This window comes from Canis lupus, chromosome 16 (genome assembly GCF_011100685.1).
Source record: "Canis lupus familiaris isolate Mischka breed German Shepherd chromosome 16, alternate assembly UU_Cfam_GSD_1.0, whole genome shotgun sequence".
Lineage (NCBI taxonomy): Eukaryota > Metazoa > Chordata > Mammalia > Carnivora > Canidae > Canis > Canis lupus.
In genome coordinates this window covers 9,170,935-9,188,629 of record NC_049237.1, presented here as the reverse complement: position 1 = coordinate 9,188,629, position 17,695 = coordinate 9,170,935, and the positions used below count along the sequence as shown (strand labels likewise).

The 17,695-nt window shown below is 35.7% G+C and overlaps 1 protein-coding gene across 1 annotated transcript in view; it reads left to right on the top strand.

The window, feature by feature from the left end:
- The window catches only part of LUC7L2 (LUC7-like 2 (S. cerevisiae)), a 62,181-nt gene that overhangs the window by 1,341 nt on the left and 43,145 nt on the right, over positions 1–17,695 (top strand). The window contains 1 exon segment of the mRNA NM_001131056.1: positions 13,793–13,887. Coding sequence (NP_001124528.1) covers positions 13,793–13,887 — 95 coding nt within the window.

The following is a 17,695-nucleotide window of genomic DNA, read 5'->3' as shown; positions in this document are numbered from 1 at the left end:
ATTCTCAAATTGAGCTGAAGTCCGTGTTAATACGGAGGAAAGGTCTAGTTTACTACTTTCTCTTTTAAAAAGCAAAACACTCGTTTATTTTTATATGTTGCTTGTTTAGGCAGATCGTTTCTCAGCCATTAAAGAAATGCTTTTTTCTTTAAAAAAAGTTATTTAAATTGCTTGACGTAAGAGAAGAGGCACACATATTTTTAATAGTTGCTCTTGTAATTTTCTTGAATACTTTGCAGCAAAATATGTGAGTGAATTAAAAAAGTATATTAAAGTATTTTTTGCAATGCATACTGAGAATGGCTTTTCAGGGTTCACAGTTCAGTTTTAATAAAATACCCATATTGGGAACTTGTCTACATAGGACACAGACAAATAGGTGGAGGTGGCAAATCTATTTCTGGTTGTGTAGAGAGGAGGGGAAGATTGGGAAGGAGATGAATTTTGTGTAGTAAACCCTGGAAAGTTAACATTAATTAAAAATGCCCCTGAAGAAACTTTTACCTGTTCATTTTTTCAGTTAGATAAGAATGGTTATTTTATAGCTGCAGCATGTCTTAACATTGCTCTTCTTCCATAATGAAGATGGTATTGGCGAGGGACCTAATTCAGTATTGTAGTTGACAGAATAATTTTTGTAATAAAATTATGGAAATCATTTAAGATTTTACATGAATCTTTTGGTCCTAGATGGATACCATTTTTGGTACCTTCTGCATGGATTGAATTTTCTAATTTTACTGGAAGGGTAACTGGATCAAAAAAACTTCTGTCACCTAATATCACCTGATAAATTTCCAAACAAGGTAGCCAATCTAGTATTGCAAAGCTACATTTAAAAAAAAAAAAAAAAGAAAAAAAAATATTCCTATGTGTGTAGTCAGCGGAAACATGGGTTTCTTAAAATCCATTCTGCTTTGTATACAAATAGATTTAAATTTTTTTATGTGTATGTTACTGGATTTTTTTTGCCTCCAGACTAAGGATTTACCAATGAACTCATGTTAACGAGTCCACAATATTATTTAACTGAAATGACTGGATTTTCACTGCTGTGTTGGGCCAGAAGTAAGAAGCATACTACTTTCAAGGAAAAGAAATTAATGTTTTTTTTAGATACCCATATTAGTTCTTTTATGTATACAAGATAAGAATCAGAACATTCTTTTCCTTACCAGATAATGAGTTTACATATTTCATCTTATGATTCAGGACCTTTAAATAATTAGGATTGTTCTTTTTTAGCATACAGTCAACTTCACGTTATCCAGGGGTAGGGGAACATGGATACGTTCCTGAATAAACACCATATAATTTGAAACCATATAATGGAAAGCTTTGTATTGGACAAAGGAACAGCTTACAGGGAATGCTGTTGGGTGTCTTTGGCACTAAGAGGTGGAAATGGGGATCCAAGAGGTGGGAAAGATGGAAAAGGTAGGTAGGGGAGGGCGTATTTAAGGCAGCTCTGTCCTTTTTTAATCATCCCAGAAACTGACTATAAAACAACTACTGTTTTCTGGGATAGTGGGACTCAACGGTTGCAGTAACCTCCTCCCAACCCTTAGTGTTCTGTGAGGGAATCTGAAGTGGCACGAGAGGCTTAGGGTACTGGGAAAACCTTGTTTTCCTTTCACTTTCCCCTCTCCACCAGTAAAAATACTTATTCCTTCTTCCCCACTCCCAAATCAGTTTTTAATTAGTTCCTTTTTAAACTCCTTGGAAATGTAAGTCTGTTAAAAGTACCTTATTTTGAGTTACTTAAATCAGTTAATCATTTAGATTACCTACGTTCGATTGAAATTCTCAGCATTAGGAATTTTAGTGTCAGGGAATTGGAGAGGTAATTTTGGATCACTGGGCACTTCCAGAAAGGACAGTCCTGGGTGAGTGGTGGAAGTGGGGGGCTTTGGACAACCAGAGGGCAGCATGTTGGTGGGAGGCTGGGCAGGGGGATGATCAGGAGGTGGGAGAGGAATGCACAAGGGTGGTGGGAGGGCCAAAGACAAACTTTGCCTTCTTTGCAATTTTGCCTAGGGCCCTGGTGGTGGCAACCGCCTGTGTGCCACTGAAAATCGTGCCGATGCCTGGCATACTGCATAAATGGAAGCAGGGTACCGCGTGAGTTGAAACATTGGTCACACTATATAAAGTTTGTATATGTGAATCAGTGTAACTCATACCCATGTAACTGGGGGTCTGACTGTATTTGGATTTTTCTGATAAGGCATCATGGGCTAAGGAAAAGAGCCCTGGGCTGAGACTCAGGAGACCTGGTTTCTAGCCCCAGCTGTACCTCTAATTGTAACCTTGGGTAAGTCACTTAACCTTTTTTGCCTCAAGTTAAATCAATAATTTGTTAAATGGGAAACCAAATAATTTCCTATGTTACACTCAAAAAATGTTGAAAAATAAGTATATCCTAAGTTTTTTTAGGAAAGAGGAACCATAAGTAGATATAAATCAGTATGTTATTTTATCTGAAGTTTGAGGTAAATTAAACCTTATAAATATCTTTTTGTTTCAGTTGTTAGTGTTAATTGAAGGGAGAGGGGTGATGTGTTTTCCCTGAGCATAGTCCATTTGAAAGTAGGGAGGAGCAGCAGAGAAAAATTGAAGCAGCAGTATGAGAATTGTCTGTGTGACAGTTGGAGGAACTCAGTGTCCTTGCACAGTCTGTAGTTATTTTTTTCTGAGTTGGGTTATTTGCCCTTCGCTAGAGCTCTTTTGCCAACAAATAGAATTTGGTTATAAGCCTCTGGTCCTGGCCCCTATAAGGCCTGGAAAGGTACAAGGGATAGGAATTCAACAAAATTGAGGGTATAAATTTAGATTATATTTTAAGTTTAGAAACTAGGGAATTTACAGAAGTAGTTGTGAGGACTCCGTATTTTTAAATTACTTATAAGCTTTAAAAAGGAGTAGAGATCATCTCTGAAAGGTTAAAACAGGCCAGGAATGGCCATCACCTCCCCCCTACACTCCAAAGGACGAGTAGACTAATAAATAGAATGTAGAATATAGAATAGAATTTTATATCATCATTAGTTGGCCATTATGGTTAGGGAATGTCTAGGGCAAGTTAAAGCTTTCAGATAATTTTGCCTATTTTTGAGGGTAATCTTTCTAAAAACATACAGTGATGTACTTCCTCAGTTAATAGAAATACACTTAGTCATAATTTGGTATCTTTGCTGATCAATTATATATTACAATAGTTTTGCAGAATGTAAAATTAAAAGGGTATACTATTCATTCTAGGAGGTAACCAGGAAAATAGAGTTAAGAAAATAATTTACTTGCTCCTAATAGAAGTTTAGCGATACACCACTGTTGAACCTGTAGGATAGGATGACATTGCTGTCTTTCTGCAAAATAAATAATTGAATCAAAGATTGAAGTAGTGTTTTCTTCAGTGGATTTTCTTCATAAAATCATCTTTACTGTAATCTGTGTTCCTTGACTTGTCATCAACATTGAGAGCATTTTTTTTTTAATTTTTCTCATTAGCATAATGAGCCATATTTATTTTTTGGTCAGTTGTAAGCCATTTTATTCCACTTGGATTGTTCATTTTAAGTGAAGGAGGCATAGCCTTTAATGTACAAGCACACATTTTTAAAAGTAGTAATGGAGTATATCTTATTCCAGAGCTTGTAAATTCTTTTAACATAAGAAATTACAGCAAAAGTAAGGTTAAACAGTAAACATAAGGCTAAATTAGAGTTTTAGTAAATACTTCATCAAGAGGTCCAGGCATATCAAAACACCAAAAGCTCTGTTAACATCCATATGTTGAATCGTTTTGAACAAACTTTAACTCATTTTGCGTTTTGAACTCTGAATGTTTCTGTCTGCAAAACAGCGTAGAAAACATAATAGTATAATTTCATATAATCTTGTTTTGTCCTTGGATTCTCTATAGTTTAGCATTCCTCAAGGAGGCCTATGCTTGTGTGATAGTTCTTTTACTTTGGGTAAAGAAATACATTGAAACCAAAGAAAAATCATATTGTTTATCACTGCATAAGCTCTATAATAAGTAAATGCTTTGATTTGGTTTGGATAATATGTCACATAAGGAAAAATGATGGTGAGCTGCATGTTCAAGATAGGTAGCAGGAAAGGTGTCATGGATTATAATATATAATAGTCTTTTAGTGAGTCAGATATTGGTGTTCAGTACCACGTGGTTCATACAGACATTAAAGCTTGAAGTTGCTAAGACTTCAGGCAAGTGGTGGGGTTGCAAAAACAAAACAAAACAAAACTGAAGATCACTAAGTGTGGACATAGCTAGATAAATGAGGCAGATGCTCCTCCAGAATGGAATTCCAGAAATTGAATGAAATGGGTTGAATCCTAAAAAAGCCCAGGGCTATTAGTATAGAATGTGAGGAAGTATACATAATTGTACTAACCAGCTTAATCAGTCTACTAAGAAGATGAAGAAAGGTGGGACAGTTTGCTGGAGAATGAATGAGGGAGGAAGAGAGAGGGTACATTTCTGACAGGAATCTTGTGAATTCACCTGTAGAATAGTCGCTCTTCCTTTTTGTTTTAAATTCTCATGCACTAGTAGCGACTAGGGTAGAAATTGAAAGGCAAGGCCAAAATGCATCAATTTTTAAGGTGATTGAGGTTATAGAGAAAAGTAGTTTGTAAATTGAGTAAATGTCATATTTTGCTATTTAACATGGGCTAGAGAAAGGAGTCTTTAAACTTTTTTCCTAAAAAAAAAAACAAAAAAAAACTCTCACTAGATATTGATCCATATGTTCTAATTTAGTTGTGAACCATGTGCAGTGATGTTTGACCTGTGTGATTCAACATGAAAAGAATTTAACCAGCTGCCCTTGCTGAGTCTTTTGTCATGTCTCCTGAATGCATGGTAAATTGTTTTGTTTTTATCTTCTTGAGACCTCAGTTTTCTCTTTCAGAGTTAGACTTTTCCAGAATTTTTGCCTTTCAGTAAAAGAAATTGGATAGTATCTATAGTATACTAGCCGTTCACTGCTTCTTTATTTTGTCCTACTGTTAGATTATGCAGTATACCCTTTTTTTTAGTTATTTGAAGGTATATTTTTGATCAGGATTGACACTACGGCCCACCTGCTTTTTATAAAGTTTTATATGTAAACAACCGCGCCTATTTGTGTACATACTGTCTATTGCTGCTTTGCCGTAAAACAGCAGAGTAATTGCAAGAGACCTCTTTAGCTGGCAAGTTTAAAATATTTGCTATCTAGCCCATTAAGAAAAAGCTTGTTGACCACTGTTTTGGTGAGTGATTCTCAAAAAAGAGTGGTCCTCAGACTTTAGCAATACCTGGGAACTTGTTAGAAATGTAAATTCTTGGGCGGACTCCAGAAATTCTTGGGACTGGGACCAATAATCTGTGATTTAAGAAGCCTTCTACATGACTCCGATGCACAATAAAAATTTGAGAAACTCTGTTCTAGATAAGTGTTTCTCAAGTGTTAGCCACACATATACTGCCTTTTTACCCTGTTGTCTAATATTTTCTTCACGTCAACTCACTTTCTAAAAATTTAAGTTAATTTTAAAATGAAAATTTATGTCACCAGAAAGATATAGTGAGAACATGATATTTTGAAAAATAACTTAAGACTCAAAAAAAAAAAAAAAAAAAAAGTAACTTAGACTATGTTGTTACATGTGCTTAGCATTAGAACTTGTTAGATGTTAAGCACCAAATGGACTTTATCATGTATTATTTTAAAGTTAATCATGAGGGATGCCTGGGTGGCTCAGCGGATGAACGTCTGCCTTCAGCTCAGGGCGTGATCCTGGAGACCTAGGATCGAGTCCCACATCGGGCTCCCTGCATGGAGCTTGCCTCTTCCTCTGGCTATGTCTCTGCCTCTCTCTCTTGTGTCTCTCATAAATAAATAAACAAAATATTTTTTTTTTTTTTTTTACAAAATTTTAAAAAAAAGTTAATCATGATAATTACTGAATGATTGAGTGGTGTTTAAAATATTGATGAAATCCTGTTTGTGAAATTGGATAATACCTAAAATCATCTTTTGTACAAATCTCATACTTTGGAAAATACTGTTGTAGTTATTCATGTGAAAGAAAAAGCTGTTTGAACTATACATACCCAAGTCCTCAAAAATGACTAACCAGAAGAAATGCATATCTGAGAGAGAGAGAGATCTAGGAGTCCTTAGAGAGGTTCATCTAGACCTCAACAATGAAATTACCTCATTTAGCTTGAATTCCCACCTCTCCCATGGTGGCCAGCAGTTCTGCAGGATTTCACCAACCTGTTTAACAATGGCAATGTGAAAAGATGCCTGGCTGTGGGAAGGGCTACTTAATGAAAGAAAATCCCTGGACCAGAAACTGTGGGGCAAGTGGCTGTGATTTTATGTTGTATAGGGAAACAGCAGAACATCTTTGCTAGGAAAATAGTTGCTTCATCTCAGAATCTAGGAACCATGTGTTCTTATTTTGAGACAATCCCGTGTTACTTAATTTGCCTCATAGTATTAAAGGGATACTTCCCTAGACATGGTGTTCTGTATTATTTATTGGCTGATGTGCTTTAGGATATAGTAATTGTTGATAGGAGTAAACTGTTTCTTTCCTGACTATCCCCTGGTTGCTGAGTTGCTTTAGTTACTTCTTCCTTTCCTTAGAGATTATGGACACATTTGTTTCTATTATTTTTTGTCTCTGCAATAAAGTAGTGATATAGGACTCTAATCTTAGAGGGACTGAAAGTCTAGTGGGAAATGAAGATTTACACATGAGCAGTTATGTTTATTTTTAAATCATAAATTCTGTGATGCTGATTATAGGGGCCTAATTTTGCAAACTCTTAAAAAATACAAAAGACTATCAAACACTGATAGGAGTGAGCAAATGTATATTTTTTTTCAAATTATAAAAAAAAAAGCATTACAAACGAAGTCCCTCTGTTTCCCTTCACAGTCAGAATCCTTTCCCCAAAGGTAATCCTTGTGCATTTGGTGTATAACCAACATGACACAGTATTTCTGCTGTGTCCTTTCAGTAGTCGTAAGGCTCAGTCTCCTTCATGGTAATCTCTGTTTTTCCATTTTAACTTTATCATTGAGTTGTCTGTCACTTCTGTCCTTTGATACTCTCATTTCTTTTCCTTTATTTCTTTCCTTCACTATTTTTTGATTTGGGGAGGCTCTGCTTAGCTTTTAAAGCTGTAGTCAATGAATGAGAATTTGTGTTTTTGGTAAATCAGCCAATTACTTTTTCTTTGGTTCTTTTCAGCAAATTCTTCATAGCCAGAGATAGGTTTCATTACTTCTAATTTTGTGTATAGGAAGTTCTGGATGATAGAAGGCACCAGATATCCCCAGTACAGGTGTTACTGTATCAGAATTGCAGCTCTGCAAGTCAGTATCAAAATTGAAAATTTAGCAGGCTGCAACTTTTTAATAACTGACTTTCCTTTATAACCTATAAAACAAATTCCATATAATCTTTTAGAACTTAGTATTTAGGTAGCAGCTATTCAAGCTTTTCTAATGTATTTCTTAAATTTAAAAGAAACATATTGATAGATTTCCTAAAGCATATATTCCACCACCACACCTGCCAGTGGCCAAGACTCTACGCTTGTGTACTGAGAGGAGATAGGGTGGTGGCAAGGGGTGGAATAGAGCCCTCGGAATGTAGCTACTTTAATATTTCTCTTCTCACATTTCCATCACCATTCTGTTAGCTCTTAAATATCCTGTAAGCTTTTTCACTTAATACAAGGCTGTTTCCCTGTCTCATTCCTTATAGTTTTGTTGCATGGATTTTCACAGACAAGGCTGGTAGATTTTAAAAAGTTACTTTCACATTTTATTAATCTTTGATCATATTCAGTAAGAATGAATATGTTCTAGCAATTTCTACAATGGGCTTTGAAGTTTTTAAATGTTGGGCTTGTCTTGGGGGTTCTGATAGGAGTAAAAGTGGCACCTATTTGTAATTAAACCTATAGGACCCTATGAAAAGATTTAAGAGGGATAGCCCTTCTGAGCCATATCGTACCCTTATTTTTGCATTTTCTGGGGGAAGGGAAATTTTACTTACTTGGTATGACTTTATAAGCTCTAGTAGATAGCAGTGACTTTATTACATTTGGAAGGGACAATGCCATAATTGGTTTTTCCCACTGCCACCTTTGGCTGAGTACTCTTTCTTATGTAATAAATAAAATTTTGACAAGTTTGGCATGTATCACGTCGTGTTAACTGTTTTCAAAGCACCCATAGTCATAATATGTTAAGGGCATGGTAGTGAGTACTTTTACAAAACAAATTCTGTACTTTGAACTATATATATATATATATATATATATATATATATATATATATATACACACACACACACACAGTGAATTAAACTGTATTAATTACATGAAGTAAAAGATTTTTCTTTTAAAAGGATAATTACAGAAGAGTTCTTATAGATGAGCTTTAGACTGAATTCTAAAGGAACAGCAAAGGTAGGTGGGAGAATTTAGTAGAGTTGATGAGACACTTGGAGAAGAATGTAAAAGTAATCACAATGGTTTTTCAGTGTAGTAGTCCCTGTGCAGCAGGAATCACCTATTTTTACCTCTGAAGATGAGGGTTTCCTGGGACAGGGCAGACTTCTTCCTGCCCTGTACTAGACTAGAAATTGGCCACTGGTCTTTATATAGTTTATATGTTACTATGTGGACTTAGTAGCTAATATAAGGCTGGTAATAAGAGGATGAAACATTTCTTTGCATTTGATGATTTGAGGGCACAGGGAAATGAGTAGCTTTAAGCTATCAGCTATACACCTCTTTCTCTTGCTCTGCTTTCCTTTTACTGAAGGTATATGGATTTCATTTCAGAGGGAATGTGCCTATCCTGTCCTAAGCCAGTGGTCACCACACTTGGCCCCTAACAAGTGTATCTGTGGGGAGGGCTTTGGTTGTCACATTGGAGAATATGGGAGGGCTTTTCTTCTCCTGGCCCCATTTATAAGCTAGGGGTTGCTTCCATTTGCTTTGTGTGCTGTTGAGTTTTCTTCTGTTTTCCCTAAGCTAAGTTCTAAGCTAATTCTATATAAGAGAAATACTAATTAGTTGTTTTTATAAATTGCTTGCCATTAATGCCTGATAATATGCAGTAAAATAAGGATTCCGCATACCATTATATATGTCAAATATTACAAACTTTAAGGTTCTTTTAATTATAATACTAAACTCAGTTCACTTTTGCTTAGCCTTCACAGTTGTTGATCACATAGCATGGTCATCCACTCACAGCTTAAAAAAATACAGGGAGCATCGGAGAGAATGGGTAAAGTAAAATTTTGATGTTTTTAAAATAGCACCTAAATCTATGAAAGTTTATTTATTGTTTGTATGGGAGGGAGAGGGAGGGTGGCACTGGAGGGGAGGGGGTGGGTATTGGGAAAAATAGCATGCACCATGTAAAATGATGTCAGATACCATCTAGACTGAAGTTTTAAGTGTTACTACTATAATTTAAGTCTAAGGCAGTTTCAGAAGAGGCAGGACCATAAAACCGTGGTGTTGGGGTTACAGTGGGCTCGTTTTTCCCTCCCAACAGATTGAAGGGGATTTTGAGTATAATGGTATTTGAGTATAGTTGGGATGGGAGCTGCCTGTAGAGTGGCCTATCCATATTCCCTACGTGACATTGCTTCACTACCGCTTTAGGCCCTGTTAACTTGCTGAGAAACTTTGAGAAGAGTAATAGGCATCTCAGTTTTTATTGTACACCTGCAACTCAGATATTCCCAAATACAAATTAGAATTCATGAAACTCACAAAAGGGTTGAACCAAAGAGAAAGTTTTTACTCTGAAGTTAGTTGCTTGGTAGTAAGTATTAATAGAAATTTTGATGCTTCCATTCAAATGAAGAACACTTTGCCTACCAAAGTTCTAAGCCAAATTGCTAATTTTAAAAACTTGGCATCATAGTTATGTACAAAGCCTAATTAATGTAGAAGTTATAGGGCAGAGAAACCTCCATGTTTTTATGGATAGACATTGTGTTGCTGTTAAACATGATTTAATTTCTGCCCCATTATTTTTAAACTTTTTTTTTTTTAACTTTGTTTACACACTGAAAATCTGGATTGAAAAAAAGTGAAAAAATTAGGAAATCCGATTTCACCCAGAAAATATTACTCTGGCCCCAACTTTGCTCTTCCCCTACATGTAGCCATTTGCCAAAGCCAAATTTGACTTGGAGTATTTACTATTCCCTAAACATTTCTGCCTTTATAAGCTTTGTCAAAGATAATACTCCAGCTTGGAATGTTCTTCTTTCCTGTGATCTAAGTCCTATCTTGTCTTTAAATTTTGGCTTCTACCTTTTTATACGAAGCCTTTTCTAACCTCTCCATCCTTGGTGGCCATTCTAGCTTTAGAATTCCTGAAGTACTACTATTAGAGAAATCCATTTGGCACTCGGGTCATGCTACCTTTATTACTTGTTATTTAAATGTCCTATTTCTCTATCAGCATCATGGACTCCTTGAGGGTACAGAGCTTGTAGTTATATGCCTATTTGTAACCCCATTGACTAGCACAGAGGATATGTGCACTAATAGGTTTGTTTCTATGATTTGGATCCAGTGTTAGTGTAAGAGGGTAGTTGTCTTGTTTTGTTTTTTAACTCAGGTTATTTTTATATGAATATATGCCCAAAGATACAGTATGTTGACTCCACAAAGTAATTCTTTGTATTATAAGATTTGGTTCATACTTATTTTCTATTACTCATAGTCTGCCCCCCCCCCCTTTTTTCACATGGGTGCTGTTATACCTAGTTTCTTTTGAAAAACATGGTTTGGGCCAGATATGTTGACAGAAACCAAAATTATCAGTATTTTTATTTTAAAATTCTTTGTTGGTTTAGCTAAATTACACTTTCATGGCATAAGCCCAAATAAATGTATTAAATACTGCATGGTAATGTAGCCAAGTTATTTTAAAATGTCAACCTTAAAGTCTCTTAAGTAAAACTTTTAAAATACCAATAAACATACCTAGTTGCTAGTCCATCTCAGGATATTTCTGTATCTGAAATTATTAGAGTTTTTATTATTTCATTATTTTAAAAGTTTCTGTAATGTGTAATTGATATTTGATAGCTGTATTTATTGCGTTTGCAGTTATCAAATGTTTATAGAGCAACCATTCTTATGCATTTTATTTTTTTTTCTTTTTTTTTCTTATGCACTTTAAAACACTTTTTGGCATTTATAGAAATATACTTTTTGTAAGAGCTCATCAGGGATAATGTTTGCTAAATTTGTATTTGGAATTGTTTATATTTTACCTTATAGCTGTGTCTTCAGGGCACATGTATCTTAATATTAGACTTAATGTTGTGATTTCTGAAGCAAAAACAGTAGCCCTACCTCACAAAATGCTTGATTAGTAAAACTTCTAAGAACCTTGATTTTTATTGTAAGGCCTGGTTTATAGTATTACTGAACCATTAGTTTTACGTAGCATTGAAACAATACTGTTGTTGCATATTAAAAAGCTTAGGTATGTAGTAGGGAGAGTCCTAGATATGTAAGGGTTTTTTGTTTGTTTGTTTTTTCTTTCCCTATTCAGAAAAGCTACATCATCTTTGAAATTCCTTAGCACATTTTGGGTACAGGTTAAAAATAAGACATTTTTCTTACATGCCAGTAAGCAAAAAAAAAAAAAAAAAAAAAAGTCTAATATATAGCATTGCCCTTCTGGTGCTAGCTTATCATAGTATCATTCTAACGTGAACTTAGGCCTTCACCAAAGTCTTAATGAGATAAAATCTTTTAAAAAGCATTTTTTAAAACCGCAGTTGGCCCAGAGACCATTTCCCAGAGTTCCAGCATTGGACTTTTTCCTGTGGTCAATCATATTCTTCTGTAGGGTTACACTTGTTAAGTCAATATTTTGAAAAATAAAACACCCTGATTTTGTTCACTTTTGTTTTCATATACAAGAATCTTTACAGTCAACATGTACTTCTAGATGCTGTATTGAAATTGCTGGCAGAGTCTATTCTATACAAACTGAACAATCTGGCCCCTTGTTTTATTTGTAAAGGTTCAATGTATCTATGCCTGCCTACTTCAATCTGCAAGGGAGTGTCAGAAAGGCCCCGCATTCGCCGAGCCGTGAGTTATCACTAACTTTTCAGATGTGTTAATGAATGTGGAACAAAAGCAGTTGTGTTTCAAAGGAAAAAAAGGAACCATCAAAATAACCTTTATTATAGTAGCAGGCGTGAACACTAAATGATTTGTTCCAAATTGTGGTGTCAAAAATAACCTACTTGAACTAGAGACTAGCCTCTAGAAAACCTATTGTTGAACTGCTCTGAAGCTATCATTTTAGCTATAAATTACTTTTCTTAAATTTTATATACCCTGAATTAGAATATTCTTTATTTAAGTCTTTTTGAGTTAAAACAATTTGAACAAAATCTTACCCCATTTAAAAATGACATATTTAGTTGACTTTGCATTAAGCTCTTCAAAATAAGATCATGTAAAAGGGGTAAAGGCTTAACCTTTCTGTGACTCACATGTGAAAAACAAATTAATTTAAGTAATTGAATCACTTCCTAGATGAGTTTTTGGAGTGCCCCAAAGCATCATGTGAAGTACAAAGGTGTTTACAATCTCTTTTGGTACCAACAGTTCTCGCTTCAGTAATTCATCAGTAGGTTTTCATTCATCAATGATGATATCAACTTAAGACTAAAATAAAACACGAACATTTCTTAGGGCTTATCTGAGCATTCTACATAGAAAAAACGTCCTTAAGAGTTTTTTTCTTTTTTTTTTCCCCCAGAGAGACTCTAAGCAAAAAAATTGTAACTAACATCTATATTTTGTTCCTAGAGCTAGTTACTTTTCTTTTTCTTAGACTCTTTAAAGTTTGAGTTAGATAGGCATATCTGATTAGGAGGTTGGATGCTTCTGTTGCTTAGGAGGTGTATTGTGTTATATGAAGACAGAATAAATTTAAATGTACCCAGTATGGCCATATGTAGCACAGACCACCTAAAATTTGAAGGTATGGTACCTTTGGAGGCATTAAAGTTAACGTTTCATTTAGGCATTGTGCCTTTGTCTGACTGGTGTGTAAGTCCTTCTTCCAGGTTTGTACACTCTTAAACACGCTATTCTACCCTCTCTAACTCATCCCAGCAGCAAAAGGGAGACACTTCAGCTGGAACAAAATAGTGGAAGAAATGGCGTCTGGGGTTCAGTGGGGATTCGCAGTGTGTATGCAATGTTTGCAAGATTACTTTTTATGTTTTTCAATTAATGTAAATAATTACAAAATAAATCTATGCTTAGCGTCAAGTAGGGAACATTGTATACCAGTAGAAACTCTCCTAGTGGGTCTGCTGCAAGTCGCTTAACCTCTTGGGGCCTCGATTTCATCATCTGCAATATGAAGGAGTTGGACTCCATAATCTTCAAAGTCCATTCCTGCTCTATATCCTATGCTTTTCTGAAGTACTCTGTTTAACAGAATGCATTGCTTTCCCACTTTGACTATTTGAATTACATTTGCAGTACACATACTGCAATTGCATGTCTAAAATAGTTTTTCTATAGGATATTATACAAACTAATCCCTCTTGAGCTGATTTATATAAATAAATGTATGTGCGTGTAGCCACACAGGAAAAAGCTAGTGATAGTAGGGCTCTCAGAAAATAAGTATTTTCCAGTTGTCTAACCTTGAATGTTATTAACTTTTCTATATTACAGGAGATACTACTCGTCAACGAATCAAATTCAGCGATGACAGAGTATGCAAGAGTCACCTTCTCAACTGTTGCCCCCATGATGTCCTCTCTGGAACTGTACGTATTATTAAATTTATTGTTTAATTATTGGTATCCCAACTTGATGAAGACTTAATTTCTTGTCAGATTATTATGCAGTCATTTTTTAAGACAGTTTAGAGGAGGGATTTGCATCTCTTATATTATTTAGGCTGATGATTTAAATCTGCAAAAATGAGATTTATCTGAAAAGTCTTTGCTGTGCTTCGCTTTATAATTTTTTACATTCTTCAGAGTAATTTTTGAGACAGTATTTCTTATTTGGAACGTAGAGGCAATTATACTGCAATTGCACTTTTAGTTTCTGCAATTCTATAAGTGATTTTTAAAATAGTTTTCTTTATTGTTGAGAGCAGAGTAGACTTTTATCCAAGGCATTATATGTTTAGATTTGTACACATTGTATCATGGAAATCATGAGGAAAACCTAATAGTAAATACTTAAAGTCACAGAACTGAGTTTGCTAGTAGTCTTGTCACTTAAAACGCATTTATGTTGCTGGCTCTTAAATAATATAAAGCTCACTTAATTTAGATTCTATAGCTAGTGATGTTGGTTGACCTTGGAGTTTCATCATTTTAATTTGAAAGAAATCACATAATGATGGACCTATTTAAATAAATGGAACAAAGGATCTGATTTTCTTACTTTGGGGTTTAGTTGAAATGATTACTCACTGCAAGAGTTTCCTTTCACAGGCCACATTTGATGGCACAGGAGGACTAGTAGGGGATAAATATTTAGCTGGCTTTATTTCTCACTTGCCAGAAATGACTGAAATAAAGAGAAGATTTCTGACTTGATGAGTTCCTGTATTTAAGGCAGTTTAAATTAGTGGTTTCTTTTTTTTCTTTTTTTTTTTTTTTAAATTTTTTAAAAGACTTTATTCATGAGAGACACACAGAGAGAGGCAGAGACATAGGCAGAGGGAGAAGCAGGCTCCATGCAGGGAGCCTGATGTGGGACTTGATTCCGGATCCCGGGATCATGCCCTGAGCTGAAGGCAGACACTCAACCGCTGAGCCACCCAGGCATCCCAAATGGTTTCTTTTGGATAGAATTAAATACCTTTAACAGATATTAAGACATATACAATAGGAAACAACTCTGTCTTTTTTTCCAGTAGGAAAGACTGTTGAAACTGTTACATTAAAAGGGGGAAAAAAGAGCCTACATTTAAAAATATATATATGATACTTGAATATTTTTTCAGTGTAGTAACATAATCTAGATTCTGAACACTTGAATTAGAACTATGACAGATAATTAACCCTCATGTCTACTCTTTAGGATATCCATAAAGTATTTTCTACAGTGCTATAACATTTAAGGGACGCCTGGGTGGCTCAGCGGTTGAACCTCTGCCTTCGGCTCAGGGCATGATCCCGGATCTGGGGATCAAGTCCCGCATTAGGCTCCCTACGAGGAGCCCGCTTCTCCCTCTCTTGTCTATGTCTCTGGCTCTCCATGTCTCTCATGAATAAATAAATCTTTAAAAAAGAATGTGAATCAATAAAATGTCTAATTATCTGTAGTATATTTTGATTCTCTACAGTTACTATTGATTAAATTTAACAAAGTTGTGTTTAATGGCTACATTATCACTTCAAATAATACTTGGGAACAGGGTTAATTAGCAAAGTGACAAATTAGTTTTTTATTTCTTAAAACTCTAAACCCAGCTATAGCAAGATATGGACATAGTGTTATATTCTTCCGATATGGCATTGATAAAAATCTGACGACATAGTTGTGATTTACAACTTTACATTTTATAATGTACATATGCAGCTATGCTCATTTATTTCCTTTTTTTAATTTTTAATTTTTTTTTATTTTTTAAAGATTTTATTTGTTCATGGGAAATAGAGGCAGAGACACAGGCAGAGGGAGAAGCAGGCTCCATATGGGGAGCCTGATGTGGGACTTGATCCCAGGACCCCAGGATCACACCCTGGGCTGAAGGCAGACACCAAACCGCTGAGCAACCTAGGGATCCCCATTTATTTCCTTTTTAAAAAGATTTTATTTGAGAGAGTAAGTATGCCAGCAAGAGTAGGAGTAAGGGGGTGATTAAGCATAGTATACACTGAGCATCAAGCCCAGTGCAGTGCTTGATCCCAAGACACTGAGATCATGGCCTGAGCTGAAACTAAGAGTCAAACTCTCAACCAGCTGAGCTACCCAGATCCCCCTATGTTCATTTATTTTTTAAAACTATTTTGGGGCAGTCAGTGAGGAGTCTGCTTGAGATTCTCTCTCTGCTTCTGCTCCACCCCCCCATCTGCTCATGCACATGTGTGTGCGTGCGTGTGTGTATATATACACGCTCGTGCGCTTGCACTCTTGCTTTCTCTAAATAAAAAAATTATAAAACAATTTTATGATCCACAGTTCACTTTAAAGATAATAGGTGAAGGTATTAGAAATCACATAGTTCTACTGATTTCAAGTAAAATTGGGATTGAACCCAAGTTTTATTTAACACGTTTTCTACTTTGTAGAGAATACTTAATTTTTTATTCTGTTAAAGTGGATGCGTGGTTGGTTTTGAACTTCCCTTCTTCTAAAGTTCTTACAAGATTTATAAGATGCACATTTTCTCAAATTTTATTTAACATCTCTGAACTACACATTTTATTTTATTTATTTATTTTTTTAATTTTATTTATTTATGATAGTCACAGAGAGAGAGAGAGAGAGGCAGAGACACAGGCAGAGGGAGAAGCGGGCTCCATGCACCGGGAGCCCGATGTGGGATTCGATCCTGGGTCGCGCCCTAGGCCAAAGGCAGGCGCCAAACCGCTGCGCCACCTAGGGATCCCTGAACTACACATTTTAAATTGATGATAGAGGGCAGCCCAGGTGGCTCAGCGGTTTAGTGCCGCCTTCAGCCCAGGGCGTGATCCTGGAGGCCTGGGATCGAGTCCCACGTTGGGCTCCCTGCATGGAGCCTGCTTCTCTCTCTGCCTGTTTTTCTGCCTTTCTTTCTGTGTGTCTCATGAATAAATAAATTAAAAAAAAATTTGGTAGAAAAATATCTTAGCATTTTTTTATGGTACAGAATTGAATGGTGAGGCTTTAAAATTGATGGTGCTTGGGTTATATTAAAAAGCTAAAGAAAGCTCTTCTGTAGGCACTTGCCAGGGAAACTCTGGGTGAAAATATCTCCTTTTTGTCAATATAATAGATAAGAGATGGCTTTTTTTTTTTTTTTTTTTTTTAAGAGATGGCTTTATGTAAGGATGAGATTAAGTAGCTGTGAATCTGGTAGCCCTGGTGGCACAGTGGTTTAGCGCCACCTGCAGCCCAGGGCGTGATCCTAGAGACCCCGGATCGGGTTCCGCGTCGGGCTCCCTGCGTGGAGCCCGCTTCTCCCTCTGCCTGTGTCTCTGCCTGTCTCTCTCTCTCTCTCTCTCTGAATGAATAAATAAAATAAATCTTTAAAAAAAAAAAAAGTAGCTGTGAATCTCTGTGAGAATTTAAGCAGAGCTGGTGCAGGTGGCTGTGGAACTTTGTGAGACTCCAGGGTTATTGTATAGAGGTCTCCTTGAGAACTCAAAACCAAAAAAAAAAAGGAACTCAAAACCATCCATGTGTGGATGGTAAGAAAGTGTGACTTTCTTATTATCCTTATTAGGAAAAAGAGCTATTTGTAACAGTTCATCCTGTGTACAAATGGTTTATAATTTACAGAGTTATGACTTCTTTAGCAACCAATCTCTGTAGAATAACGTTTTTGGAACAGTTCATATCTCTTCATGTTGAAATGCCTGTTTGTTTTTTTGTTTAACATGTTAGATGAAAAATGAATTGTAACTTGAT